This window comes from Loxodonta africana, chromosome 9, assembly GCF_030014295.1.
Source record: "Loxodonta africana isolate mLoxAfr1 chromosome 9, mLoxAfr1.hap2, whole genome shotgun sequence".
In the NCBI taxonomy this organism is placed as follows: domain Eukaryota; kingdom Metazoa; phylum Chordata; class Mammalia; order Proboscidea; family Elephantidae; genus Loxodonta; species Loxodonta africana.
The window spans coordinates 65896057-65923043 of NC_087350.1; the positions used below are offsets into that span (position 1 = coordinate 65896057).

General features: G+C 38.9%; 1 protein-coding gene across 7 annotated transcripts in view; it reads left to right on the forward strand.

The window, feature by feature from the left end:
* The window catches only part of ECPAS (Ecm29 proteasome adaptor and scaffold), a 97732-nt gene that overhangs the window by 61683 nt on the left and 9062 nt on the right, over window positions 1–26987 (forward strand). For 6 of the 7 annotated variants that reach the window (XM_064291615.1, XM_064291618.1, XM_064291619.1 and 3 more), the window contains 22 exons: window positions 350–451; window positions 4003–4126; window positions 6280–6425; window positions 6884–6938; window positions 7733–7847; window positions 8631–8699; window positions 10272–10389; window positions 10688–10855; window positions 14867–14946; window positions 15515–15620; window positions 16370–16417; window positions 17464–17585; window positions 19125–19275; window positions 20075–20140; window positions 21486–21575; window positions 22668–22734; window positions 23378–23469; window positions 23546–23612; window positions 24292–24483; window positions 25382–25590; window positions 26417–26460; window positions 26557–26749. In XM_064291615.1, coding sequence (XP_064147685.1) covers window positions 350–451; window positions 4003–4126; window positions 6280–6425; window positions 6884–6938; window positions 7733–7847; window positions 8631–8699; window positions 10272–10389; window positions 10688–10855; window positions 14867–14946; window positions 15515–15620; window positions 16370–16417; window positions 17464–17585; window positions 19125–19275; window positions 20075–20140; window positions 21486–21575; window positions 22668–22734; window positions 23378–23469; window positions 23546–23612; window positions 24292–24483; window positions 25382–25590; window positions 26417–26460; window positions 26557–26749 — 2424 coding nt within the window. Of the gene's footprint in view, window positions 1–349; window positions 452–4002; window positions 4127–6279; window positions 6426–6883; window positions 6939–7732; window positions 7848–8630; window positions 8700–10271; window positions 10390–10687; window positions 10856–14866; window positions 14947–15514; window positions 15621–16369; window positions 16418–17463; window positions 17586–19124; window positions 19276–20074; window positions 20141–21485; window positions 21576–22667; window positions 22735–23377; window positions 23470–23545; window positions 23613–24291; window positions 24484–25381; window positions 25626–26416; window positions 26461–26556; window positions 26750–26987 lie in introns of those variants that run through there. The other variant, XR_010323054.1, reaches the window with a different exon arrangement.

The following is a 26987-nucleotide window of genomic DNA, read 5'->3' on the forward strand; positions in this document are numbered from 1 at the left end:
CCTGTAAAGGCTAGCTAGATGGCAGAGCAGTGATTTGATCCCAGGCCCCTGGGCCTAGAACTCACACCCCTAACCATTCTAGTTCGAAGAATAACAAGCTTAGTTGTAGGCTTGCTTTCTTCTTTTTCGACTGCATCCTTAATGGACTCAGTTTTATGTCTTTTTACCTCCAGCGCTTTATAGAGATAAGGCAGATAGTATAAAATTGGATGTTTTTATAAAAACCTGTGCGTTCGTGCATTAGTTAGAAAAGACTACCCTTCCTTGCCATTTCATTTTTGGAAACTCTGTTCTTGGTAAAGCTGTTATGTACTATGTTTGACAGAAAAAATTCTCTGTGTTCTTCCAGATGAAAGAGCGAGCAATCCAAACACTGGGATATTTTCCAGTTGGGGATGGAGAGTTTCCTCATCAGAAACTCCTCTTGCAAGGCCTGATGGATTCTGTGGAGGTATTTATATTGCTATCTAGTTGTGAGTCATTAAAACAAAAGGTACTTTTTTGTTGGAATTTTTGCATGCTGTGTGATTTTAAACTAAACCTTTACTCATTTATTCAGCAAGTACCTACTGAGAGTCCACCCTGGCTTGGTCCCTGTGCTAGGCATAGCACTGACTGCATTATCTAGGCGTGAAGTCCCTTTCTTAGAAGTTTTGAGTAGCACATGGTGCAGTATGGCTAGAAGGGGAAACTTGCTTTGTCAGGCAGATGTAAGAAGTGAGTACTGGGACTCCAGTGACTCTTGTGTCTGATCACTTGGCTTCTGTCCTCTAGATGCCCAGTGTAGTGGAGAGGACCTCTAACTAGACAAGTATCTTAGCACGGCCTGTTCTGGCCCCTGCCTACTTTAGCTTTGATTCTTGTCAATCACGTTTTATACACCAGCCTCTTTGGTCTTCTTTGCTCTGAGTTTTTATAAGTCCCATACTTCCCTCCTTCTCAGGGTGTGGCTGTGCTCTTTGAAAACCCTTCCCTGACCTGCAGACTAGATTAGATTCTTTAGTTGTTTGTGATCTCATGACTCACTGTACTTTATCTTCACAGCATCTGTCTATCACAGTTTCCAGTTGCCCACTAAACTGAAGGCAGAGTCTGTTTTGTTCACCATTATAACACAGGTGCCTACCAGTGTGCTTGATGGTGGTAGGACTTCAAAATAAATATTGGTGTGCATATAAGGCAGTGGAATCACCAAGGAGGACATGATTAATTCTGCCTCGAAGAGTTGGTGGAGGTTTTTTGGAGATGTTTTTGCTGGGCCTTGAAGAAGGGGAGAGGGGAGGGTGGGGCTGAGGCCTGAGGCAGCTGAGTGATGGAGCTCCTATTAGAATTCAGCTCTTGCGATTCTTGATTCAGTGTTTTCAAAGTGAAATTTTTGATTTTGACTTAAACCCGTATCAGGTTCTCACTGAACGTCACTGACTTTGTAACTGCTTGAGGAAAAACTTTTGCTGTATGCTTTTTCATCTTTTCTCTTTTTTTTAATTCATGAGCAAGGTCGATTTCTTCTAGTTTTGTTTAAATATAAGAAGGTTTGTCTGATCCTTAACTTGCTGTTGAAATCATTATCTTAAGAATTTAGAAATACCAAATACATGAAAAGCTGGAAACTTAGAAATAAGAGGAAACAATTACAGGTTGAGAATGAAAAAAGAAAATAAATAGCATAAATCAGAAAAGCAAAATATCTTAACAGTCAACTAGGACAGAGTTCTAAAGTGGTTTTTTTTTAGTTTTTTTTAACCTTTTTTAATGGAAAATTTCAAACATACACAAAAGTAGAGAGAATAATAATATAATGACTCCCACGTGCCTGTTCTTATTTTATCTATTGACCCCTTATTTTTCGCTGGAATATTGTAAAGCAAAATCTAGATAGTGTATCATCTATAAAGTATTGTTTTTGTTTTTAATGTCAGCTGTGGTACGAACAATAGGAAACATTTGTAAAAAACAGGCAAGTAAAGTGACTCTTCAATATACGATGATTTGTGTCGAAATGAATACCTTTTCTCAGCTTGGAGTCACCAAGAGAAGCTTTTGATCAGGAAGCTGTGGGACTAAAGCAAGGCACAAAACCTGTAAATCTGTTTCCCTTGGACCTGGGAGCAGCTCATCAAGACTGGAGCACTTAGTTGATTGAGCGTAGGAATGGCCAGATTTGTCTGTGTGCTTTGTAGAATTCTCCAGAAAGGTCAATGTTCCCATGTTCCTCACATGCACTCCACTCCTCATTCTTCTTTTTATTCTTAGATTTTTCCAGTCCACAGTAAACAGAAAAATAGCAAAGGGAGCCATAGTAGGTCCAGTTTCACATTGGGTCAGTGATTCATACATGTGAAGGGTGTTGAAATTTCTAAACCAAATTTTTAAAAACTTTGAGTATGTACTATGTAGGGTTTTTATTTTTATTTTTTTATCAGTTTTTATTGTGCTTTAAGTGAAAGTTTACTATTTGAGTCAGTTTCTAATACAAAAACTTACACGCACATTGGTATGTGACCTAGTTGTTCTCTCTACAATGTGACACCAGAATCCATCTCTCCACCCTATCCTTACTGTGTCCATTCAACTTATGTAGGATTTTTTTAACATGTTATTTTAAGAAACAGTTTCAAACTTAGAGAAGTTTTAAGAGTAATGTAAAGATCTCCTATATACCACTTGACTGGATTTTTGAGTAGTTAACATTTTACCAAATTTGCTTTGTCATTCTCTCTTTTTTTTTTTTTTGTTGGAACCATTTGAGAATAACTTGCAGGTCTGGAATTTAAGAGGGCAAAGAGGAGATGTTAATAAATTATAATGGCTACTATTTATTGTGCACTTACGTGAATTAGACATTGCAGTAGAAACTTTATGTCCATTAACTTCATTTAATCCTCACTGCAGCCTGATGGGGTGGTGATGGTGTTATACTCATACTAAAAATGAAGAAGTTGAGGCTCAGAGAAGTTTAAATAAGAGTATAGGCAGTTTCTGGGTTACGAACAAAATCTGTTCCTAACTGTGTCTTTAAGTCGAATTTGTAGGTAAGTTGGAGCAGGTGCATATGGTTCTTATCTAGCCTTACTTTAGTGTAAGAACGAAACCCTGGTGGCGTAGTGGTTAAGAGCTGTGGCTGCTCACCAAAAGGTCTGCAGCTCAAGTTCACCAGCCACTTCTTGGAAACTCTGTGGGGCAGTTCTACTCTGTCCTATAGGGTCGCTATGAGTCGGAATCAACTCAAGGTCAAGTTTAGTTAGTGCAAGAAGGAGCCCTGGTGGTGCAGTGGTTAAAGCGCGTGGCTGCTATCCAAAATGGTGGTGGTTTGAACCCACCAGCTGGTCCGCAGGAGAAAGATGTGACAGTCCCCTTCCGTAAAGATTTACAGCCTTGGAAACCCTGTACAGTAGTTCTACCCTGTGTTATAGGGTCACTATAAGTCGGGATGGACTCAAATTCTGTAGGTTTGGTTTTAGTGCAAGGAAGAGCTGGAAGCCTTTTCAGTGATTTAAAAGCTGCACATGCGCAGCAAGCGAAGGCAATTGTGATGAAGAATTTATTGCGAGTTGGGATTGATTCATTCATTTCAAAGTGAGGGCAAATTTATACAACATTAAAGGGCAAGTGTCAGTTGTCTGTAAGCTGAATGTTCATATGTCACTGGTAAGAGAAAGAGTTAGAACTTGAACCAAAATCTGCAGGGCTTCAAAGTCCATGCCCTTTCTCCCTCTGTGAACAGTATCTTGCTTCCAAAGATTATCACCGTTTAGTGGTTCTCTACTGAGGATGAGGAGTGTGGTGTGAGCTTGGAAAAATATATTAATGTCGTTATTGCATTCTCCATTCCCTCACTCTACCCTGTTGTTGAGGGCCACTGAGTTAGCTGTAAGCAAGCCAGACAAAGGAATGAAAAACAAAGTATTCTGATAAATAAGACATTAAGCAGCCTTTCTGTAGAAATGGGTGTTTTGTGGTCGTGTTCTTTCTCATTCATGGCTTTTGTTTCCCTTGTTGCAGGCCAAGCAGATAGAACTTCAGTTCACTATAGGTGAAGCCATCACCAGTGCTGCAATAGGAACTAGCTCTGTGGCTGCCCGAGATGCTTGGCTAGTGACTGAAGAAGAATACACTGCTCCCACTGGTACCAAACATTCAGCTAATTAGTTTATAATCATCAAGTAACCCTTTTCTGTTCTCATTATCACATTTGAAGCAGACACACACACACACAATTTTCAAATATGCCTGTCTTATCAACTTAGTTCAGTTAAGAAAAATAGTTGATTAAAGGAGAGTGACCATGAAATTAACAAGTGCTTTTTAAATTTCTTTGGTAAGCAAGCAGGGAAGTTAGCTATGGAATTACCTTCAAACTTGTGCCTTTAGATGGGGACTGGTGTATTCTCACCTAAAGTCAAGGCATATCTTTCTTTTTGGTCCAATTACTGGTTCACATGTTTTTCCAAGCCTGTAACATATTCTAACACTTTCTTAGAACTTTTTTTTCTGTTTTTGCGAGACAGTTTTCCTGAGTTCCTTCCTTATCCTCTAAATTGTTTGTCTTCTTTATTCCCTAAAATTATTCTCTCTCTTCATTCCCTCTGTTGATTAATGATAATAATCATTTCTTCTCGGTTATTCAAATGTAATGAAGACAGAGAAGAGAAAAGGTTTTAGGCCAAACCTAGGTAGATAATCACAGTTAATGAAAACTGAAAAGAGAGGAGCCATAATGGAAACGAAGAAGGAAAGTTGAGAAGTGTTTGCAGGAGGGCCCAGGGTTTAGATGTTAAGGTGTGCTTAATTAGGGGGAAGAGCACGTAGTCTCAGTATTTGAGGGAGTGGTTGTTTTCATTTTCATTTTACAAAGGATTGAAATATGTTTTGTCTTGCCTTTCCCATTTCAGATAGTGATAAATCTTTAATTTTGTGTTCTCTAACATAGTGGTTTCCTAAGATCCTCTTGGCAGTTTGATTTTATTTCCTTTGGAAATAAATTCGTTGTCTACTTCTGAAACATTTTCTTAGTCACAGAGGGCTAATTTATACATTAATTTAACATATATTTATTAAGTGCATAATAAAAGCCAAGCATGGTTCTAGGTGCTGGTGATGCAGGAATGACGAAAACAGTAGAAAATCCTGCTCTCATGGAGCTTACATTCTGGTGGGAGAGACAGGCCGGAGGCAAAATAAGCATGGGAAAGTATGCAGCTTGCTCAATGGTAATAAGTGCTATGAAGACAAGTAAAGCCCGGAAAGGGAATGGGTCAAATTTGGATGGTAGTCATTAATAGAGTGCTGAGGGGAACTCTTTTCAGGAAGGTGATGTTAAAGGAAACAACTGAGTGGGGGAGGGAGTGAGCTGGTTGGAATTCTTGGGGAAGAGCAGTCCAGACAGAGGCTGTAGCAAGTGCAAAGGCCCTGAGACATGAGTACGTTTGAGATCAGTTTGGCTGAAACAGAGTGAGTAGCGGAGGAGTAAGATGAGGTCATATGAGATGAAAATAGACCATGTGGAACCTTGTAGGCCATCATGAGGCCTTCTATAGAAAGCAGTTGCAGGATTGTGAGCTGAGGAGAGAGAATCTGACTTCCATTATAAAAGGGCTATTCTAGTGCTGTTGGAAAATAGACTGAAGTGGAGTCAGGGCAGAAGCGAGGAGATCAGTTAGGAGGCTGCTGCAGTATCCCAAGTGAGACGTGATGGTGGCTTGAACCATGATGATAGTGCAGGGTCAGTGAGAAATGGTTCTTTGAAGATGTTTTGAATGTAGTACCAACAGGATTTGCTATTGAATTGGATATGAGGTGTGAGAGGAGTCAGGGATGACTTCAGTGTTTTTGTTGTGAGCCACTGGAAGAATGGAATTGTCGTTTATTGAGATGCAGAGATTATGGGCGATCCGGGTTTATGGAGCATGGGCAGGGTAGGTGCAGGGAACAAGCTCCTTCACTGGCTGACCTTCTTCCTGACTCCCATCAGTGTTGGAATCTCCCAACTCCCCCATGCCCATTGCTAGGCTAGGAGTCAGTTAAATACATGAGATGGAGTTTTGAAGAGATTGTATGTCTCTGAATGTGTGCCTCTCTCCTGTTTGTGAGTATATGTCCCAGATGTGTGGCCCCTGCTCTCTTCGTGAGCATATATCCCAGAGTGTCAGGTTGTGTGTTCTCTTATGTTGTAGTTTTAATCAGTGGGGTGTGAGGACTCAGTAAATACTGATTTAAATTTAATTTCTTCAGAAACTGCTTGGAATTATTTGAATTGTTTCTTACCTTTCTTTTCCCCAGGAGCCAAAGTAAATGATGTGGTCCCATGGGTGTTGGATGTGATTTTAAATAAACATATCATCAGCCCCAACCCACACATGAGGCAAGCAGCCTGCATCTGGCTCCTTTCCCTTGTGAGAAAGCTGAGTACCCATAAAGAAGTGAAGGTAAGCCAAGTGTGGTTGCACTGTATTTGTGGTCGAAAGGCAGGAAGGAAAGTATATGAAGTGAGAGCCATTAACCAATAGCAGATATTTTGAAAAAAGCTGTATGTGAAGGCATGAAGGATGGTGGCCTGGTATATTGACTGGAAGATGATTATAAACTTGAAGGTATAAAGTCTGAAGAAGTGGTAAGGGTGTGGAGGCTCAGGTTAGGGGAAAGGTCAAATTGTGTGATGAAATGACTATCAGTCAGTGGTACAACCTTCAGGTAATTTGAGCCGCCTTTGAACATATGTCCCACATGAGAGCACCAGGGTTTGTCACGGCCTTGGGTTGGAAGATTTTGTAGGTCTTGTGTACCCCGACAGCAAGATTCTTATTCTGCCAAAGAATTAGCATTTCAGTGTTATAATCCTTTTTTTTTTTTTTCCTTAAATCCTTTTTTTTTCTTCTTCTTTCAGTCTCATCTTAAAGAGATTCAGGGTGCATTTGTTTCAGTTCTTTCAGAAACTGATGGTAGGTGGTTGGTAAATATTTGATTTCTAAACTTTGTTAAACTTGTATTTTAAGTTTTGAGAAATCTGGATTAATGAATATAAAAGGAAACTATTTTTGAGTTATGTGATTAAAACTAAACCATAATCATTAGTATTAAGGATAATAAGCATGTTAGTGATTAAAAAACAAAGCTCCGCTTAGGGTATAGGAAATTCTCTAATTTAAAAAAAAATTTTAACATAATTTTCAGTTATGCGTTAAAAAAGGAGCTGAGGCCTTCTTAAAATTAGTATGTCTGCTAAGTGATAGCTTTCTCCTACTTCTGGTTACTTTCCTTTTTTGTGATTTAAGCCAGGAGAGAATGAATGTATATATGTTAGACATTTAAATGGTAGCTTTGTTTTAAACATACGGCCTTTTATTGTTCTTTCATTTTTAAAAAAGAGTTGGATGTGGGTGTATTAAGTTCCAGTGAGGCTGTTTGATCTCTGTGATTTGCACAACTTAGTGTTGATTACTATTCTGTCACTGTGCGCTGTATACTCACTGTTTACTGAGGTCTGTCGGTTTGTCTCGGCTTGTGAGTTGGATTTTCTGTGAATGTGCTTCTCATTTACAGTGATTCATATGGTGTCATGTCCACTGAAATGGTTTAGTACATTTTTAACAAAATAGGCCTATTGATTTGGCTTCAGATCTTTACTTGGATATCGTTTTACATTGACGTTATTAAAACTTTTGAAAGACTTTGACTTGATGATCAGTAGACAAAGTTTCTTAAACTAATATTATTTGTTTTGACTTTTTGGTAGAACTTAGCCAAGATGTTGCCTCAAAAGGCCTTGGGTTGGTTTATGAACTGGGCAGTGAACAAGATCAACAGGAATTGGTCTCTACACTTGTAGAAACACTTATGACTGGCAAAAGGTACTGTGAACTTGAAAATTTCACATTTGAACACATGGGGAAAGTATATGCACACATTGAGAATATGCTCTGGAAAATTCAACTTTCCATTTACTAAGTCTTTTTTTGAAAGTTCAAGTCAGTGATTGTTACGCTGTGGATAGCAGTTTAATTATATAGTGTATACTGTTCACTTTAGAAGCACGCCAGTAGTTACAGCACTGAATTAGAAAAATACCGTAATTAGTTACGCCCTCTTGGTGCAGTAGTTAAGAGCTGGGCTGCTAACCAAAATGTTGAGAGTTTAAATCTACCACCTGCTCCTTGGAAACTCTATAGGGCAATTCTTCTCTGTCCTATAAGGTCGCTATGGGTTGGAATTGACTCGAAGGCAATGGGTTTGGTTTTTTGGTTTTAAATGAATGTTAAAATGTGGAGAGGAAGCTTGCATATCTTCATGATCTGATCACTGAAGAGTACATGGTGGGGGGTAATCAACTTGTAATTAGTTGCTGCTTTACGTTGCCTTCCCTGTAGGGAGGATGGTTTTTAATGTGACAAAATTTAATTCAGTGTAATTTTATGGGTGAGGGCCTCTTTTAAGTCTATTTATTTGTTCATCCTAGAATTCATTTTCCTAAATTCCCAGCCCAATAGAAGAGATAAGTTGACTTTTATATCTTGAACAGAGTAGACACTTGATAAAGATTTTGATTTTATCGGTTTGCAAATGAATTGTATTGATTAACTGAATGTTGGTGTGTAAAGTTTGAGACTAATTTCTTTGTTGTTGTTTTGGTTTAGAGCTAAACATGATGTTTCTGGAGACACAGTGGTGTTTCAGGGGGGAGCCCTTGGCAAAACACCAGATGGGTAAGTATGCCAAATCCATTGATTGATTACTATAGACATCTTTAAATATTTTTCTTCGGTCTGATAAATAAAGCACCCATGAAGTTGATTTCCACCCTCCTAGGAAAAGATATATGTTAGTGGAAGAACATTACTTCTGTGGAAAAAGCCTAGTGTCTTAGATTGGGTTTTTTGGGAAACAGTCTCTGACGTGGAGATTTGTATGCTGGAAGTTGATTGGGATGTGCCCTGGGGGTCAGTACCCAACCTGGAATGAAGGAAGCAGGGATAGGGTCAGTGGCTGGGATGCTGCCAGCACTTCAGCAGACACCCCTTAAGGAGCTCTGGAGCTGGGATGGGATGGCCCTTCAGAGTTGTCCTGCCTTGAGACATGAGGCCAGGCCTTTATATCCTCCCCCCGATGACCAGCCACTGGTTGTGAGCTCTTCTGGGGGAGGGTATGATCGTGGGGTGAGAGCGGTTCTGGGAGACTGACTGCGGTGAGAACTGTCAAACCCCTGCCAGCTTAGTTCTAGGTTGGGGATCTGGTAGCACAACTCAGCATCCACTGCACCTAGTTTTTGGTGGGGGCAACTCTGTTAGTATTTTGGAATCCACCAATTCAGCATTTCAAATTAGTTCCTTGAGCTTTATCCCCTTTATTTTATCATTACTCCACTGTGGCTTATACTGTTGCTGTCCCTCTAAGAATCCTCATCTTGGTCAGCCGTGTTGTTCTTCCGGCTCTCACCCGATAGTGTCCGTCTGCTCCGAGCCCTGCTTCAGTGTTGCCTGCTACATTAGGAAGCAGCCACCTTGTTTATTCTGTCACTGAAGCTCTCTCCTAGCTCGCTGTTCTCACATCAGATGTTGTTTCCATTCCTCTTAGCCTTCCTGTTGTTCCTTCTAGGCCAGTTATTAATGTGAAAATGTTTTTTTGTAGCTTTATTCCTGAAAGTAATTCAGTTGCTCAGCTTTAAAATTGTATGCTAACTTAAACATCTTTATTGTCCCTTTAATGTTAGTGAATTTTCGCTACTTGTATTGTTTGAAGTATTTTTTTCCAGAGCTGAGTTTTTAGTGCTCACTTTTAACAGAATGACGAACAGTAGGTGATGAGGTATTTGAGCAAATATTGTTGGTTCAGAGGGTGGTTAACAGGACTCAGAAGAATTGTTACCAGGGGTAAGAGCTGAGGTGATCTAGTTTAGAGAAGACTTAGGGAAGACAGATGTCTTAAATGGCTTGTGATTTTGGGAGAGATTTGTGCACAGTGGGAGGAGAAATCTCTAATAGGTCTGCCTCAGGAGGTGGTGAGGGCTCCGCCTACCTGGGAGTACAGACACCTCTGGGCCATTTACCAGCAGCAGCCTAAAGGGACTTCAGGCACTGTCAGTAATGGAATTAGGTGACTTTTATGTTCTTCTCAACCTCGTTCTGTGTCTTCATGATGATGGGATAACTCAATATTAGAAAATTAGTGAAAATGTAATTTTAAAAACCATGTCCTAGTAATGTTGGTAATATTGGTAATTTGTATCAGGCTGTAGACAGAGAAATACATTATTGTATACTTTCTTTTTTTTCCCCAAGCCAGGGCATTTCTACTTACAAGGAGCTTTGTTCTCTGGCAAGTGATCTCAGTCAGCCAGATCTGGTGTATAAATTTATGAATTTAGCCAATCACCATGCGATGTGGAATTCTAGGAAGGTAAGTTAGTATCACTGGCCAGTTTTTATTTTTTACTTTCCCCCAAACCGTGCCACATTGGCAGACTGTGGCAGTTGATAAATTCAGTCCATTTTGTAAATGCCTCCCCCTGATTAGAGATAGCCAGACTACTGTACAGCTGCTATTATGGATTGGTAAAGCTGAAACGCACAGTAAAATCAAGCTGCATTCAGAGACAAGTTTAAGAGAGAGAATTTTGTGATCCTCATGTATTTAATGTGTTAATATTTGTCTATGACAGATGTATCAGCATCACTTCATCTTATTATTATTTTAGGGTGCTGCTTTTGGTTTTAATGTCATTGCTACCAGAGCTGGAGAGCAGCTGGCTCCTTTTCTGCCTCAGCTAGTTCCTCGCCTTTATCGTTACCAGTTTGATCCCAACCTTGGTATTCGACAGGCCATGACAAGTATTTGGAATGCCTTGGTCACTGAGAAATCAACGGCAAGTATTTGTGAACCCTTGTGTATTGAGGAGTCCCTGGGTGGTACAAACAGTTCATGTACTCAGCTGCTAACCGAAAGGTTGGTGGTTTGAGTCTACCTAGAGGCACCTCGGAAGAAAGGCCTGGTGATCTGTTTCTGAAAAAGGAGTCATCGAAAACCCTATGGAGCACAGTTCTACTCTGAATCGACTTGATTGATAGCAGCTGGTTTTGTTTGTTAAGAAAATGCTATCACATAGGAAGGCACATGTGAGTACATGTCATGTGCGTGTATAGGTGTATTGGTAGGCATATGCATATGCATTTTTATGTGTGCTGCATATATATTCATATACATAATAAAGCACAAAGAAGGCACAGTTACAGAGACTTCCTAGATATACCCACATACCTTGCAGGATCAATTTACTGGCTTAAAAGGCTTAGGACCATAGTCTTGTGGGACAGCTGGGTCAACTGGCATAACATGGTTCATAAAGATAAGGTTCAACATCCCAGTTCGGACAGCTGGGTCAACTGGCATAATATGGTTCATAAAGATAAGGTTCAACATCCCAGTTTGGTGAGTAGCATCTGGGATCTTAAAAGCTTGTGAGCAGCCATCTAAGATAGAACTGTTGGTCTCTACTTGTCTGGAACAAAAGAGAATGAAGGATACCAAATACTCAAAGAAGAAACTAGTCCACAGGACCAATAGCCCTCACGAACCATAGCCTTATCTAGCCTGAGACCAGAAGAACTAGATGGTGCCTGGCTATCACTACGGACAAGTCTGACCAGGGATACAATAGAAGGTCCTGGGTAGAATGGGAGAAAAATGTAGAACAAAACTCAAATTCCTAAAAATAATCCAGACTTATTGGACTAATAGAGACTAGAGGAACCCCTGAGACTATCGTCCTAAGGTGCCCTTTGAACTCAGAACTGAAGCCACTCCCAGAGGTCACCTTTTATTCAAATAATAGATTGGCTTATAAAATAACAGTATCATCTGTGAGTACTGTGCTCCCTTAAGTAGTCAACTGTGTGAGACCAAATGGTCTACATTTACCCTAAAGCAAAGATGAGAACGTGTCTTAGTCACCTAGTGCTGCTCTAACAGAAATACCAAAAGTGGATGGCTTTAACAAAGAGAAATTAATTTTCTCATAATCTAGTAGGCTAGAAGTCCAAATTCAAGGTGTCAGCTCCAGGGGAAGGCATTCTGTCTCTGTTGGCTCTGGAGGAAGGTCCTTGTCCTCAATCTTCCCCTGGTGGAAGAGCTTCTCAGGCGCAGGGATCCTGGGTCCAAAGGATGTGTTCTGCTCCTGGTGCTACTTTCTTGGTGGTATGAGGTCTCCGTTCTCTGCTTACTTCCCTTTCCTTTTATCTCTTGTAAGATAAAAGGTGGTACAGGCCACACCTCAGGGAAACTCCCTTTACACTGGATCAGGAATGTGACCTGGTAAGGGTGTTACAATCCCAGCCTAATCTTCTCTAAAGTAAAATTACAATTACAAAATGGAGGACAATTACACAGTACTGGGAATCATGGCCTAACCAAGTTGACACATATTTTTGGAAGGACACAATTCAGTCCATGACAGAAGGTAGGGAGGGGCAGGGAAGCTAGATTAATGGAAACAGTACAAACAGAATGGAAATAAAGAGAACACTGACACATTGTGAAAAAAGTAACCAGTGTCATGAAACAATTTGTATAAAAATTGATAAATGAGAGCCTAATTTGTGGTGTAAATTTCATGTAAAACACAATAAAATATTATTTAAAAAACAAAAATGCTATCATTTGTCCAAGGTAACATAGGATTTAAACCTAGTACGTATCTCCCTTTCAACTTTTGTATACTTATTTGTTTAAACACATCTCCCTCCCTCCCTTTCTTCCTCCTTTCCTGGATGCTCGTGGCAAGATTTATTGAAACCTTAAAAATGGAAGCAATCTAAATGTCCATTGGGTAGTATATTCACACAAATGTTGATAGGTACTATTGATTCAGTGGAACACAGTCATAGTTCCTACCTTCACAGGCTTCACTTAGTTGGGGAGACAGATAAGGAATCAGGCAGTCGCCATATATGGTATTCTATTGTCTGGCTGTTTCTCGTATTCTGTTCCACTTTTAGATACTAGGGTTTCTCAGGGCTTGCCTCTGAGTTATTTTTGCTCTTTCAGCTTTCTCTTTTAAGTGGATAAGTTTACCAATTCTAGAGTATTTAAATGCCATCTTTGTTGTAAATATTGTCAGTCTTATATTTCTGGCCCAGACACATCTTGAGCTTCTGACTTACATGTTTAACTGCCTACTTGACATCTTCACTTGGATGTTGTTTCAAGATATCTAAACCTAACAGGTCCAAAACTGGACTTAAGAAAGTAAACGTCTCACCCTCTTTTCCTCATGCCCTCACCTTCACTCATTCACCTAGACCAAGTTACTTGGTGTTATTCTTGATTTTTGTCTATACCTCATGCCCACTCCCAGTCGAATCCATATTAAATTCTGTCGATTCCACTTCCAAAGTATTCCATGAAGCTACTCTCCTTTCCCTTATTTTTCTTGATGAGCAGATCATTATTATCTTTCTTTGTCCTGTTTTAATTATCCACATAGTAGCAAAAGTAGTTTTTAAAATGCAAATAAGATTGTGCCATTGTAGGTTAAAATCCTTCAGTGGCTTCACAGTTCACTTAGAATAAATTCTACTAGGCTTGCCATGTCTTACAAGATTCCACGTATGATTTGGTTCTTTCCCCTCTCTTCATTCTGAGAGTATTCATAGCAGCTGGCACTCCGAGTTCAGCTTTGAAGGCTTGGTGAGTTTATTTGCTCTCGGAGAGCATATAGTACCTCTGAGTGGGCCAAGATCTCACAGGCCAGGCTCTTGTAGATCTGAAATCAGCACAAAGGCCTAGGCTAGAGATGTGAGCCATCTCTGTATGAGTGGAAGGAGAATTGATGAGTGTGAATGTTATCACCTGTGAAGAATGTTTAGAAAAGTGGACATAGGAAGAAGTCTGTTAAATTTTAGGCAAATTATTTACCTGTCTTGGTTTTCCTACATGTAAGTGAGAATAACAAAACCTCTCGTATCTCTAAGAGTAAAAGTGGAAATGTCATAAGTTCTGAGAATCTTTAAAACCAAAAAAACAAACCCATTGCCGTCTAGTTGATTCTGATGCATAGCGACCATATAGGACAGAGTAGAGTGGCCCCATACAGTTCCCAAGGAGAACCTGGTGGATTTGAACTGCTGACCCTTTTGGTTAGCAGCCGAACTCTTAACCAGGATGCCACCAGGGTTTTCTCAGAATCTTTGGGTCAGCATAAAAATGAAGTTTATCATCAGTTTGTCATTATTATCAAGTTGATAAGTATATATCAAAACAAAACAGGCTTAACTCATCTTTCATTCTGAACAATCATAATTCTTTATGTTTCCCCCACTGTGCAAGGTACTGGGGATACAAAGGTGAGGGAGACACTGTCCCAGCCCTTGAGGTCAATTTAATGAGGCAGACAGGTATAGAACAATGCAGTTATTATATAGTATAATATGATGTGCTTTCAGAAGGTGGTATGGGAACACAGAGGAGAGTACCTAAGCCAGTCTTCTCTGAGAAGATGATAACTGATTTTGAATCTTGGAGGACAAGTAGAAGTTAACCAAGCAAATAAGATGGAAGGGAATTATAGGTAGAGGGAGGAATATGTGCCAAGGATTTGAGGTGAGACAGGCCATGACCTTTGGAGCTAGATGAGTCACAGAGGGCCCTGTATTCTTGCCAAGAGATTGGGCTTTTTTCACATGTACTGAGGAAAATAAGACAAGTGTGCATTTTAGAGTGGTAACTTTTAGTGATTGAAGTTGGGGGAAATTGTGGACTGAGGGTTTTAAAGAGACGTTTAGGCTACTAAGTAGCGGAAATATGGTTCATGTGGTTACCAGGTGAATGATTTGATTGTTGGTGGATTTTGCATTTTTAATTTTATCTTTTGCTTCATTAGGTGGATAAATATTTGAAGGAAATTCTTGAAGATTTGGTTAAGAACCTCACCAGCAATTTGTGGCGAGTTCGAGAATCCAGGTACCGTTTTTGGAGATATCACTAACATTAGTCAAGTACAATTGACTTTTTTCCTCCAGATTTCTAACGTTTATGCTTTGTGCAAAAGGAATAAATTAAAACTACCAAAAAAAATATTTCTGGTTGAATTAGGCAGTTATCTTTAACTACTTAAACTTTGGTCACTGGTTTTCCTAAGTTATTTTAGTTTTATAAGATTGAAATGGGTAGACATCAAGATGTGTCTGTCCTCTTATGACTTTATAGGGTAGCATTGATTTATATACACAATTTATATTTATTCATTGCCTGCTTTGTGCTTGGCTGTGTGCTAGACAGTAGGGGCATAATGGTATACTAAAAAATGGTGTAACTTCTCAAAGGGATTATATTATAGCTGTGGAAAACAGACATTTGATGAATCTATGTGGTATATTTGAGGCACCAAGGAGAGAGTAGTCATTGCCATCTTGGAGGGGTTGGGACTAGAAATATAAGCAGAACCTATATTCTGTTTGTTTTGAATGTTTCATTGTAAAATATTGAGCTTTCTTGATCAGGTATTTAAAACTAAATTGTTTATTTTCAGTTGTTTAGCTTTGAATGATTTATTGAGAGGAAGACCCCTAGATGACATCATTGATAAGCTTCCAGAAATTTGGGAAACGCTTTTTAGAGTACAAGATGATATCAAGGTATTATAGAAACATCTGTATTTATTCATAGAATAGCTTAAACTTGAATTCTTAAAATAAGTATGATACATATTTTGAAATTCAATACCCAGACAATTTTCTGAAACCACAATTTCCCAAATGTTTTAGCCTTGATGTGCCTGTGAGTTGCAAAGTTGGATCTTTGGGTCTACACTCAGTTGACTTAACAAAAAAAGGTGGCCCCAGGCAGACTTTCTCTCATTAGAGATCACATGATGCTTTTGGGCTACGGACAAATAATTGTTTTGAAACAATCCAGGAAAACCCTGCTTTGATCAGTTTCATAAATTGGACCAGTCATTACCAAATCATAGGACCATTCCCTCAGAATTTTTCCTGGACATTCTAGATTTTAGATATTTTGATATCATTAAAATTAGGCATGCCCATTTTGCTTTTTGCTTTATTCATTAGAGATTTTAAAATCTTTCAGAATCTTACATGGATCTTTATGCGTTTGCTTTTATAATACCTTTAGTTTCTGAACTGTTACCTTTCATAGCTGAGTTTTTGTAAAGTCAAAATATGCCCTACCTAATTAAAAAATTTGGCATTGTAAAATATGTTCCTTGATGGGCAAAGAGCTTAATGAAACATTATTTTTTACTTGATTATGAAAGTAGGATTTTGACTGAGATGTGTAGAGGATGAGGCAGTGAAATGCACACTGTGGGAGAGATGAAAACGAAGCTCTAACCTGTATGATGCCATGCTTTTCTTTTTCCTAGGAATCTGTACGAAAAGCCGCAGAACTGGCTCTGAAAACCTTAAGCAAGGTGAGAACTCCAGTCTTACGTTGGGGGTGGGGTGAGGCGGGGCAGGGTTTTATGTGACCACAGAAAATCAATTGTGGTTTATTTTTTGTCAAATAAAATGGTATTTAGTTACAGTGTAATTGATTTCATGTCACAGTTCACTGTGAGAAAGTGGGTGCTATTAGAATACTAGTTCTAGCCAACAAATACTAGTAGTTCAACTGGTGCCTTTAAATGGTGAACTTCTCTGGGCCTTTATGAGTTATGACATGCAGTTGACCCTGCAGCATTGAACAGTGTCTGTTTTTTCTCATTCTGTTGCCATGGTTATGTGTTAAGCTACCTTTCATATTTTTTGAGGTTGTTAAGTTTTTTGAAACTAAATAACCTCCTACTTAGACTTGATTTTTCTGTGATATATCAAGGACTTGAATTTTTAGCTGGGAAAACCTTGTCATAAGTCACATTGTTAGTAGTAAAGGCATTTTAAATCCAGATGTTTCTAATACTGTGCTGCCACCCAAAATTATTGATGATACCTTAAGCCTTCAGTTTGAAACCCTGCTGAGAATTTACATTTCTAGTAAGTTCCCAGGTGATGCTAGTGCTGCTGGTTAGAGACCAGTTCTGAGAACCACTAGTAGAGCAGAAGTTCTCAAAATTTATTATACCTAAGAATCATCTGGGGATCTTATTAAAATGTAGATTCTGATTCAGTGTATCTGGGGTGGAAATGCAGATTCTCAGCAGGGGTTCGAACCAGAACGAACCAGTTAGAAGCCCTGCTTCAAAGTACTTTCTTATATATACTTTTCATTTTATTTTCAACCATTTTGTCCCCTCTTTCACAAATTAGAAGTCAAAATTTTAGCAAATTTTCCATTTAGTTATTGGCTGACCTAGGACTCAATCCCAGATCTCATTTCTCTTTCTACCCCTATGGTTATCACAAAGTAAATTTACTTATTGTTTTCTGTGGATGTGAGAAGTAGAAAGTATTTTGTCAAATAAATACTTTATTGGGTGAGAGGTCAGTTTCACTAATCTCCATGCTCTTTGTATGTGAGGTTTGTGTGAAAATGTGTGACCCTGCCAAAGGAGCAGCTGGCCAGAGAACTATCGCTGTCCTTCTGCCTTGCCTTCTGGACAAAGGAATGATGAGCCCTGTGACAGAAGTTCGAGCCCTCAGGTGTGCATCAGTTGATGAAATGAATGTATTGGGTTTACTTAGTTCCTAGCCATTCAGGAGAAATTGGGTTTCTTTGAGTGTTAGATTCTTGGAAATATGGAGAAAAGCCAAGGAGAAATCACTAAAACACCAAGAGTATTTGTGAAAAGTTGTGAGTCAGCCTTTTTGCAGAAACATTCCCATGGGAGCCCTGCCTTCTAGTAGTCTCTGCTAGTACATCTTCCTGTTGTGCTACAAGTCCTTTGAGCTTCCATAGTAGTAATTTATAGACATAAGATGAACTGCTTATCAGCTGCGGCATTGAATTATTCAAGAAATCCACTCACGTATGTAGATACATAGCTATTTTAAGTTGGAATCAACAGTGAAGGGTTCTAGCTTGTAAGTGTGTCGTTTTTAAACTTGAGTGTCATCTAGGACCTTTATCGTTGCATTATGACTTCACTCTTAAAGCTAGATCATGTTAGTAGTACCAAGAGTATTTCATGATAACTAAATGGTTGATGACCCTGTGGGGCAGTTCTCCTCTGTCCTGTAGGGTCACCGTGAGTTTAAATCAACTCGACAACAAGTGTTTTTTTTTACATGGTTGATGAGGAAAAGTTTTATTTAGAAGAATTCATCTAATAATGCAAAGGAATGATAAAATTAGGATATTATTGTTTTGCTACAATAAAATAACCTAGGTAATGATCCTCTGTGACTTTTAAATCCACCGGGTGAAAGGCTGATGGGGAACTTTAACGTGGATGGTTCAGGCCAAGAAAACTTGAGCCCTTTAATCACTATTAGCAGCATAAAGAAAAAAATCAAACACTGAGTGCATCCTGATGTGATGGAATAGTACGTATGTGGCTCCGCCTATTCTTGTTTTTTTTTAAAAAATTGAACCTGGGCCCAGTCAAGTTGCAGATCTATACAGGGGACAAAGGAACATGTTAAGTGACACCACTGGAATGCAATCAGTGAGGACAAATAAATGACAAGAAAGCGAGTAGGGGACTATTATAGATTGAAAAAAAAATTAAGAATGCAGCAAATAGCAATATGTGGGTGAACTCTGGATCCTAATTCAGACAAACCAACTCTTAAAGACATTATTGAAACCATCATAAATTTGAATATTAGATGATAGGAAAAGTTATTAATATTTTTTAGGTGTGAAAATGGTACTGTGCTTATGATAAAGAGATGTATAAGGACTCTGAGTTATGGACTATGCTTCGAAATAATACAGCGGCAGGGGAAGAAAACTATATGCTTGTGTGCATATAGAAGAGTTATACATGAAACAAACTTGGCCAAATGTTGCTGATTGTTGAACCAGTTGGAGGGTATATGGAAATTTATGATTCTCTCTACTTTCATGTATGTTTGAAAATCTATTTAGTGTAAAATTAAAAAAAAAAGGTCAAGATCAGGCTCTGTAACCATGTGAGCATATGTCTGAAAGCAACGACCTGTAGAACATCCTCATGATTGGACTTGGACGACTTCCTACTTATAGGGACTCAGCGGTTGTTTTCTTTGTGTCTGTAGCATTAATACCCTTGTGAAGATCAGCAAAAGTGCAGGAGCCATGTTGAAACCACATGCACCAAAACTTATCCCAGCTCTGCTGGAGTCCTTAAGTGTATTGGAGCCCCAAGTTCTCAATTATTTGAGTCTTCGGGCTACAGACCAAGAAAAGGTGAGTTGACAGCAGAGGCATAGTGGTATCATGGAAGAGAGAGAGCCTTGTTACACATAAATGCTAGTCCATGCTCTGCACGCCCAGGCGGGTCACTTCCATATGTCTTACTTTTCTCATTTATTATATCTGGATAGTGTTAGCCTCTCCTACAGAGTAGTTTTAAGACTAAAATACCACTGGAGATACGAAGGCCCTTCAAAAAGTTAAAGCACTAAATGTGTACAATTTTTATTGCTTAGATACACTTTTAAAAAGACCTTAAAAAAACCCAAACCTGTTGCTGTCAAGTCGATTCTGACTTATAGCAACCCTATAGGACAGGGTAGAGTTGCCCCATGAGGTTTCCATGGAGCAGCTGGTGGATTCAAACTACCAACCTTTTGGTTAGCAGCCGAGCTCTTAACCACTGTGCTACCAGGGCTCAAAAAAAAAAAAAAAAAAGACCTTAGATAGAAGTATTTTTCATCTATTCCTTTATTTAGTGGGTGGAGAACCAGGAGCCCATAGAGGCTGGGTGATTTGCCCAAAGCCGTACTATGTTAGTTTCCAACTCAGTTAATTTCTAACTATTGTCTAAATTTCTCACCTGCAATGAGACACTACTTCTCCTGGTAAATTGTTGAGTGTAGGTCAGAAGAAATTAGATCTCGACTTAGGTTTGACTTTGTTATATCTCTATATTATTAAAAAAAAAGTTCTTCAGTTTGGAAGTAAAGCACTTTTATGGAGTTGTTTGTTGGGGGTGTTACTCCTAATTCAGTGAAGATCCTGAGTGACTCAAATTTGTGTTCTTCAGGCTGCAATGGATAGTGCTCGACTCAGTGCTGCCAAATCCTCTCCCATGATGGAAACAATCAACATGGTGAGTGTCTAAATATACTGGGAAAGTTAAAGTTTGTTGGCTTATCCTGAAGTGTAATTCTTCAAAGTCTTCAGGTTATATTAATGAAATAGAGATTTAAGGAATGAGTCAAGTAGCCACTGAGACTTTAGTTTTTTCTTAATAAACTTTCTTTTTATTCCATATTACTAAAGGGAATAAGTAATTTTTGAAATACTAAGATCCATTAGCCCATATTTGGGTTACTAAGGAGAATGATGTATTATTAATAGACCTCACTATGAATCTATATCTTTTTGTCTGCCTATTTAGAACGGCTCAGACTTGCACCTCCACCTGAGAGTTGTCTATGGGTAGAACTAGGGAGGTGTAAGCCAGGTCTGGAGGTGTTCAGTGAAGTAGGCAGCATAACAGGTAGGTGAAGAGAATTGAACAATGCTGATATGTTGTTTCAGTCATAGGAAGGAGTTTGCAGTAAAGAGCCGCTTGGCACTGAAGTTCTAATTTCTAAAGTTTTTGGAGCCCTGGCTTAGGAGTCCTTAAAGCTGACGCTGCTGTGGTTAACTGAGAACTTAGGAATTCCTGGAGATTGTTTTGCTAAGCAGATGACAAAGGGCTAGACAAGCAAAGCAGGTATCTTTTAGTGCTTACTAGGTGAATATTACTAAAATTTGGTCTGAGGATGCTATATCTTAGTTGGATTATTGGGAGGAAAAGCTTAAATATGAACAGTTAGAGAACACCATATGGAGATAGGTTCATTAATAATCAAAATACATGCCATTGCATTTTGGAAAATATAGTCAACATATTATAGGGGAATTCAACTAAAAAAGTTGACTTTTATAGGTGATTTAGTAAGATAAGCCTACGGAAAAAGGTTAGTTTTAACCTTGTTCTTATACGATAAACATGGATTGATAAAGAGGAAGTGGGTCCAGGGAGGCTGTTTGTTCTTGGGTAATCATTATTCATTTTCCTCTTTAGTAAACTGCTGTTTTTCAATATCATTATTATTTTTTTATAATACAATGGTGAGTTTATCATTGAAATCAGAGGAAAATCAAACCAGTATGTTTCAACTTTATGTCAAATCTACCAAAACCAAACCTTTAAACCCATAGCCATCGAGTCGATTCCAACTCATAGGGACCCAATAGGACAGAGTAGACCTGCCGCATAGGGTTTTCAAGGATTGGCTGGTGGATTCTAACTGCCGACCTTTCAGTTGGCAGCTGTAGCTCTTAACCACTGCACCACCAGGGTTCCCTGGGTACGTATTTGACATGGACTGTTTTAATTGAAGTTGTGGTTCTGACTTGATACCTTTCTCAGGTTTACCTTTATATTCATTCTTTCCCAATAGTGCCTGCAATATCTTGATGTTTCAGTGCTGGGTGAGCTAGTTCCTAGGTTATGTGAACTGATCAGAAGTGGTGTAGGTCTAGGAACTAAGGTAAGTAAGTGTATTTTTCACAAAATAAAGAGTGCATCTTTGTTAGTTTTGGCCACAAAAAATATAAGTCACCATGTTTGAAATGTATACTTTTCCTCATAACTTAATGTTATTTTACTTTAACCATTTATTTTTATTGTTGCACTAATAACTTAAAACATGTAATGCATTCAGGAAATTCAGCGAGTATGGTTTTGCTTTTTCAGTGGAATTGTTTCTGTTCTCTAGTGTACGTGTTCTCTGGGTCCTTGTTCATTATCGGTTAACGGAAGTGCTCCTCCAGGGCAAGGCTTTTCTAGGTGGTGATTCTTGTTTTTCACATAGGGATCATCAGGTGTTTAGATAAAAAAAAAAAAAAAAGCCTGTCTCTATGAGATCTCTGAACAATCAGACACATTCCCCCTCTTTTTTCTTAAAAATTAAAAACAAAAACAAAAAACTTTTATTGTCCCCCTTCTTTTTAAAAAAAATCCCATTTTTTCTTATTATAAAATTAGCACTTATATTTAGAATTTTAGCATTTGTAGATCAGAGAAAAGTTAAAAATAGTAATTGCCTATAATTTTACCACCCAGAGATAATTACTGTTAATACTTGGGAATGTTTCCTTCCGGTCTCTTTTCTATGCATGTCCTTCTACACTGGCCGTATGATGCTTTATTGTATGAATGTAACATAGTTTATTTTAATCCATCAGTGAACATCCAGTTTGTTTCCAGTTTTTTGGTATTAAACAAAGCACTGCGATGAATATTTTGAACACTTCTGAAGCTATTTTCTTTGGTTAAATGTTTAGAAATGGAAATGTTGGAACAAAGATGGACAAGATAACGTGTGTTGCTTTCCTGGAAGACTATTCTGGCTTTCTTTCTTACTTGCGGTGTGTGAGGGTATCCATCTTCTTACTGGATATCTTGGGGAAAAAAAATCTTTGTATTGCTAATTTCAACTAAGGGTTTTCCTTTTTCTAATCCCGTAGGAACTGTTAAGCATCATATATTTCTTATCTTTAAATCTTTGGCACCTAAAGTAGGGGGTTTGATAGAACCTTGTGACCATCAAATTTAGACCTTTGCCTTTGTAACCCTGTAGGGAGGCTGTGCCAGTGTCATTGTGTCACTAACTACTCAGTGTCCCCAGGACCTAACACCTTACTCAGGTGAGTTTGTCAGAATCATGTGTGGTGTTTTTGCATGACCATGTCTTGTGTGACAAGGTTTGTGCATGTGTGTGTGTATGAGATATGGTTTTAAAAGGAAAACTATCATTCAGACTCGCTCGTGATGCTGTATGTTCACCCCCTGCCCCATCTCTCTGTTTGTAAGAGGTGCACAGGTTATCAGAATTAACATTTTCATGTTTTATAAGTGTTTGATTATTTCTTAGTGGTATAAGGAGGTGGATATATCTGCCATCCTGTAGAACCCGTTTACCATTTATAACTAATTTTATATCAGCATTTTTCTCTTAGGTCAGTTTCTGAATGGGGCTAATGAACTTTATGTAGCTAGCTCTTGTTTTGTTCCTTTCCTCACAATTTTTTCTGGAAACAGATTCATTTTATATCAGGTGAAAGGAAGCAAAGGGATAGCACAAAGGTAACATTCAAGGGACCTAAAGGAAATAGATTCATTTTATATCAGGTGAAAGGAAGCAAAGGGATAGCACAAAGATAACATTCAAGGGACCTAACTATGGAGTAAATCAGATATTAATGACATGGTTACGTTTGTTGTGGTCCTGGGAACAGAGCAGAACATTTGGTCAACCAACTGTGAGATCTTTTTCTTCATTTCTGGTAGGTAAACTTATGAGCGCTTTGCTTAGTGGCCTGACAGATCGGAACAATGTCATTCAGAAATCCTGTGCATTTGCCATGGGCCATTTAGTTCGGGTGAGTCAAATTTCTTATTTAGTTAAGTAAAACTCTGTTAATTATAAGGAAATGACTAGAGTTGTTTCTTCTTCAGACCTCACGGGATAGCAGCACTGAAAAACTCCTGCAGAAGCTTGGTGGCTGGTATATGGAGAAAGAAGGTACTTTCCCCCTACTTTATGTTATTTTTAATTTAGGTAGTAGACAATCTATAAAACAATACAAATCAGGTTGGACCCTGTCTTAGGTTAGGTTTTCTGGAAGAGCAAAACCAATGAAGCCTATATATAAACATACATAGATTTATTTCAAAAAAATGACTCATGCATTTGTGGGGGCTGACGAGTCCCAAATCTGTGGATTAGACAGCGGGCTGAAGGTTTCTTCCACCTCATGTGGTTGTAGGGGCTGACAAACCCAAAATCTGCAGTTCAGGTGGCAGGCCAAAGGCTTTTTATGTCCCCAGAACCAGAGGTCAGGTGATGAGAAGAGTGCAGGATGGATCGAGAGAGCGAGCTTTGCCAGAACATCCATTTATATACTGGAGGCAGGCCTAACCCCCAAGGAAACTCCTGTTTCAACTGATTGGCTGCTTATATCAGATCACAAAATGGAAGATGATTACATTGAGAATCATAGCTTAGCCAGGTTGACACATAGCATTAACCATCACATACTGTCTATGATTTTATGTGCTCTCCTGGAAACACTTCTAATGGATTTTACTAATTTAGTTATTTTGCTTTGGTGCAAGTTGAACAATCATCTATTTAAATCATTTTTCCTTAAAAACAGCTAATAAATTTCATATGGATTTTGGTTTCTTCTGCTTCTCTTCAGAACCCATCTACAAGACCTCTTGTGCTTTGACTATTCATGCTATTGGACGATACAGTCCTGATGTATTGAAGAACCATGCCAAAGAAGTTCTGCCTTTGGCATTTCTAGGCATGCATGAAATTGCTGATGAGGAGAAATCAGAAAAAGAAGAATGTAACTTATGGACTGAAGTGTGGCAAGAAAATGTACCTGGTTAGTAAATAGTGCCCATAGATTAGGCCTGTTTCTTAAGAACCACAGCTGGAATTGCTTACTTATGTTCTTTATTCAAGGGTAGTGGTGGTTCAGTGGTGGAATTCTCAGCTTCCATACAGGAGACCCAGGTTCATTTCCTGGCCAGTGCACCTCTAGTGCAGCTACCACTTGTCTATCAGTGGAGGCTTGTGTGCTGCTCTGATGCTGAACAGGTTTCAGCAGAGCCTCCAGATTAAAGACAGGAGAAGAGACCTGGCGATCTGCTTCTGAAAATTAGCCAGCGAAAACCCTTTGGATCACAACAGCCCAATCCCGTTGCGCGTGGGTTGCTGTGAGTTGGGCGCTGACTGGCCAGCAGCTAACATTGACAACATTCTTTATGCACAAGCTGCTATAGTTGCTTTCCCAGGGCCTTCACAACACACATCCCATTTAGTTTCAAGCCTCTCCGAATTGCTAAGAGCTCAAGGTTGGCACTCAGAGCCCTTCTCTTTACTCCATCATTCTGCCCATGTGAGAGAATATAAACACTGCTCAAAGTAAAACTTTACTTTTAGTTGAGAGTGTAGCAGTGATTTTATGTGGCCTTAGGAATTTTTTCTTTTTTTAGGAAATTAAGAGTAGTAGTTCTCAAATTTGTCTCACCTTGATGGATGATGACCGTTTGCACAGCATCCTCCTGTGGGCATACCCATTTTCCTAAAGCGCGGCTGTTGTAAAGATAAGCCACAGCACCATTCCCTTTCTCTTCCTTTGAGGGAGTGCTGGGAGTAACAGTTAAGAGTCCCTGCTTTGGACTGACAGTTACTTAAAAAGGAAGAAAGAGTTAACCTTTAAAAAAAATTTTTTTTATAGTCCCTTAAAAGTTGTTCTAATTTTGCTTTTCCTAATACAGGTTCCTTTGGTGGCATTCGATTATACCTGCAAGAGTTGATTACCATTACCCAGAAGGCTTTGCAGTCTCAGTCCTGGAAAATGAAAGCCCAGGGTGCAGTTGCCATGGCATCAATTGCAAAACAAACCAGTTCTCTAGTACCACCATATCTGGGAATGATACTGACTGCATTACTGCAAGGCCTGGCTGGAAGAACATGGGCAGGAAAGGTAAAGGAACCGTTCATGCCCAGTTAAATTTAAAGGTATCCTTAAAGGATTATGACTTCGCCTTTCATTTTTTATAAAAATAAGATTTTGGTTTTGTGGGACTTAAGAAGGATTGTTTTTGCGAACCAGATTTCCTAGCCAATGGGAAGCTTTGGGTAAACTTTGCCTGATTAAGTATGATATTTTGTCAAAGTGTAACTCGTGTGCCCTTGAATAATGCACAGTAATGCTGGAGATTGGTTTTTATTTATCATGTTTAGCTTTCCAAGTTAAGTCTTCAACCAAATGGCCACCATTTTATACTTGGTGACCTCATGAACATATCAGGATTGGGCATAGGTGAAATTGAGTAGCAAGGTGAACTTCTAAACCTGGAGCCAAGGATGCTCAACTCTGGGGCCTGTGAATTAGTAACAGTCATTTTTCATCCAGGGCTATAGTAAGATACTTAAAATGAATACTCAGTGGGGAATGTGACATTGTGGCAACATATAATGATCTGCTTTATATCGGTAGTAAAGGTCAGTAGAGACCATGTGGTATTGTAGAAGGAATACTGAACTAGGAATCAGACCTAGTTCTAGTCCCATGGCTGACACTTCTGTCTTGGGCAAGTCAGTTCTCTAGGTCTTTATGAAATGGAGATGAAGATGCTTACCCTTATTGCATGGTTGGGAGTAAAACTGTGAAAGTGCTTCTTAAAACTATAACTCTTGTTAATTTTTGTTGTCAAAATATTTGAATATTCCTGAGGTACTTGTAGTCATAGAGAAGGTAGATGACATGTGTGAGTTTAAGAACATTCTCTCATCTTCCATGCCCTTAGGAAGAACTGTTGAAAGCCATTGCCTGTGTGGTGACAGCTTGCAGGTAAATATTCTTTCAATGAAGATGCCGTATCTTAAACTGAGCCTGAAAGCTGCTGCTTTAAATAACTGTTCTGATGCTTTTGTATGGATCCTGTAGTGCAGAGCTGGAAAAGTCTGTGCCCAATCAGCCCAGCGTAAATGAAATTCTTCAAGCTGTTCTGAAGGAGTGTTGCAAGGAGAATATCAAATATAAGATTGTAGCAATCCGCTGTGCAGCTGATGTCCTGAAGGCCACCAAAGAAGACAGATTCCGGGAGTTCTCTGATATTGTAATACCTCTCATCAAGAAGGTAATGACCACCTATATCATCAGGGCTGGTTTATACGTAAAAGTTAAAAAAAAAAAAAAGTTTTGTCCTGATTGTGTATTTTATTAGGATTAGTTTAGCAGAAAATGAAAGAAATTCCAACTATAATAGCCTTAAATAAGATGGATATTTGCCTTCATGTAAAAGTTGGGAGCTTGACAAAGTCTTCAGGGATTCTGGCTCCTTCCAGCTCCCAGCTTTGCCATCCCTAGAGTATGGC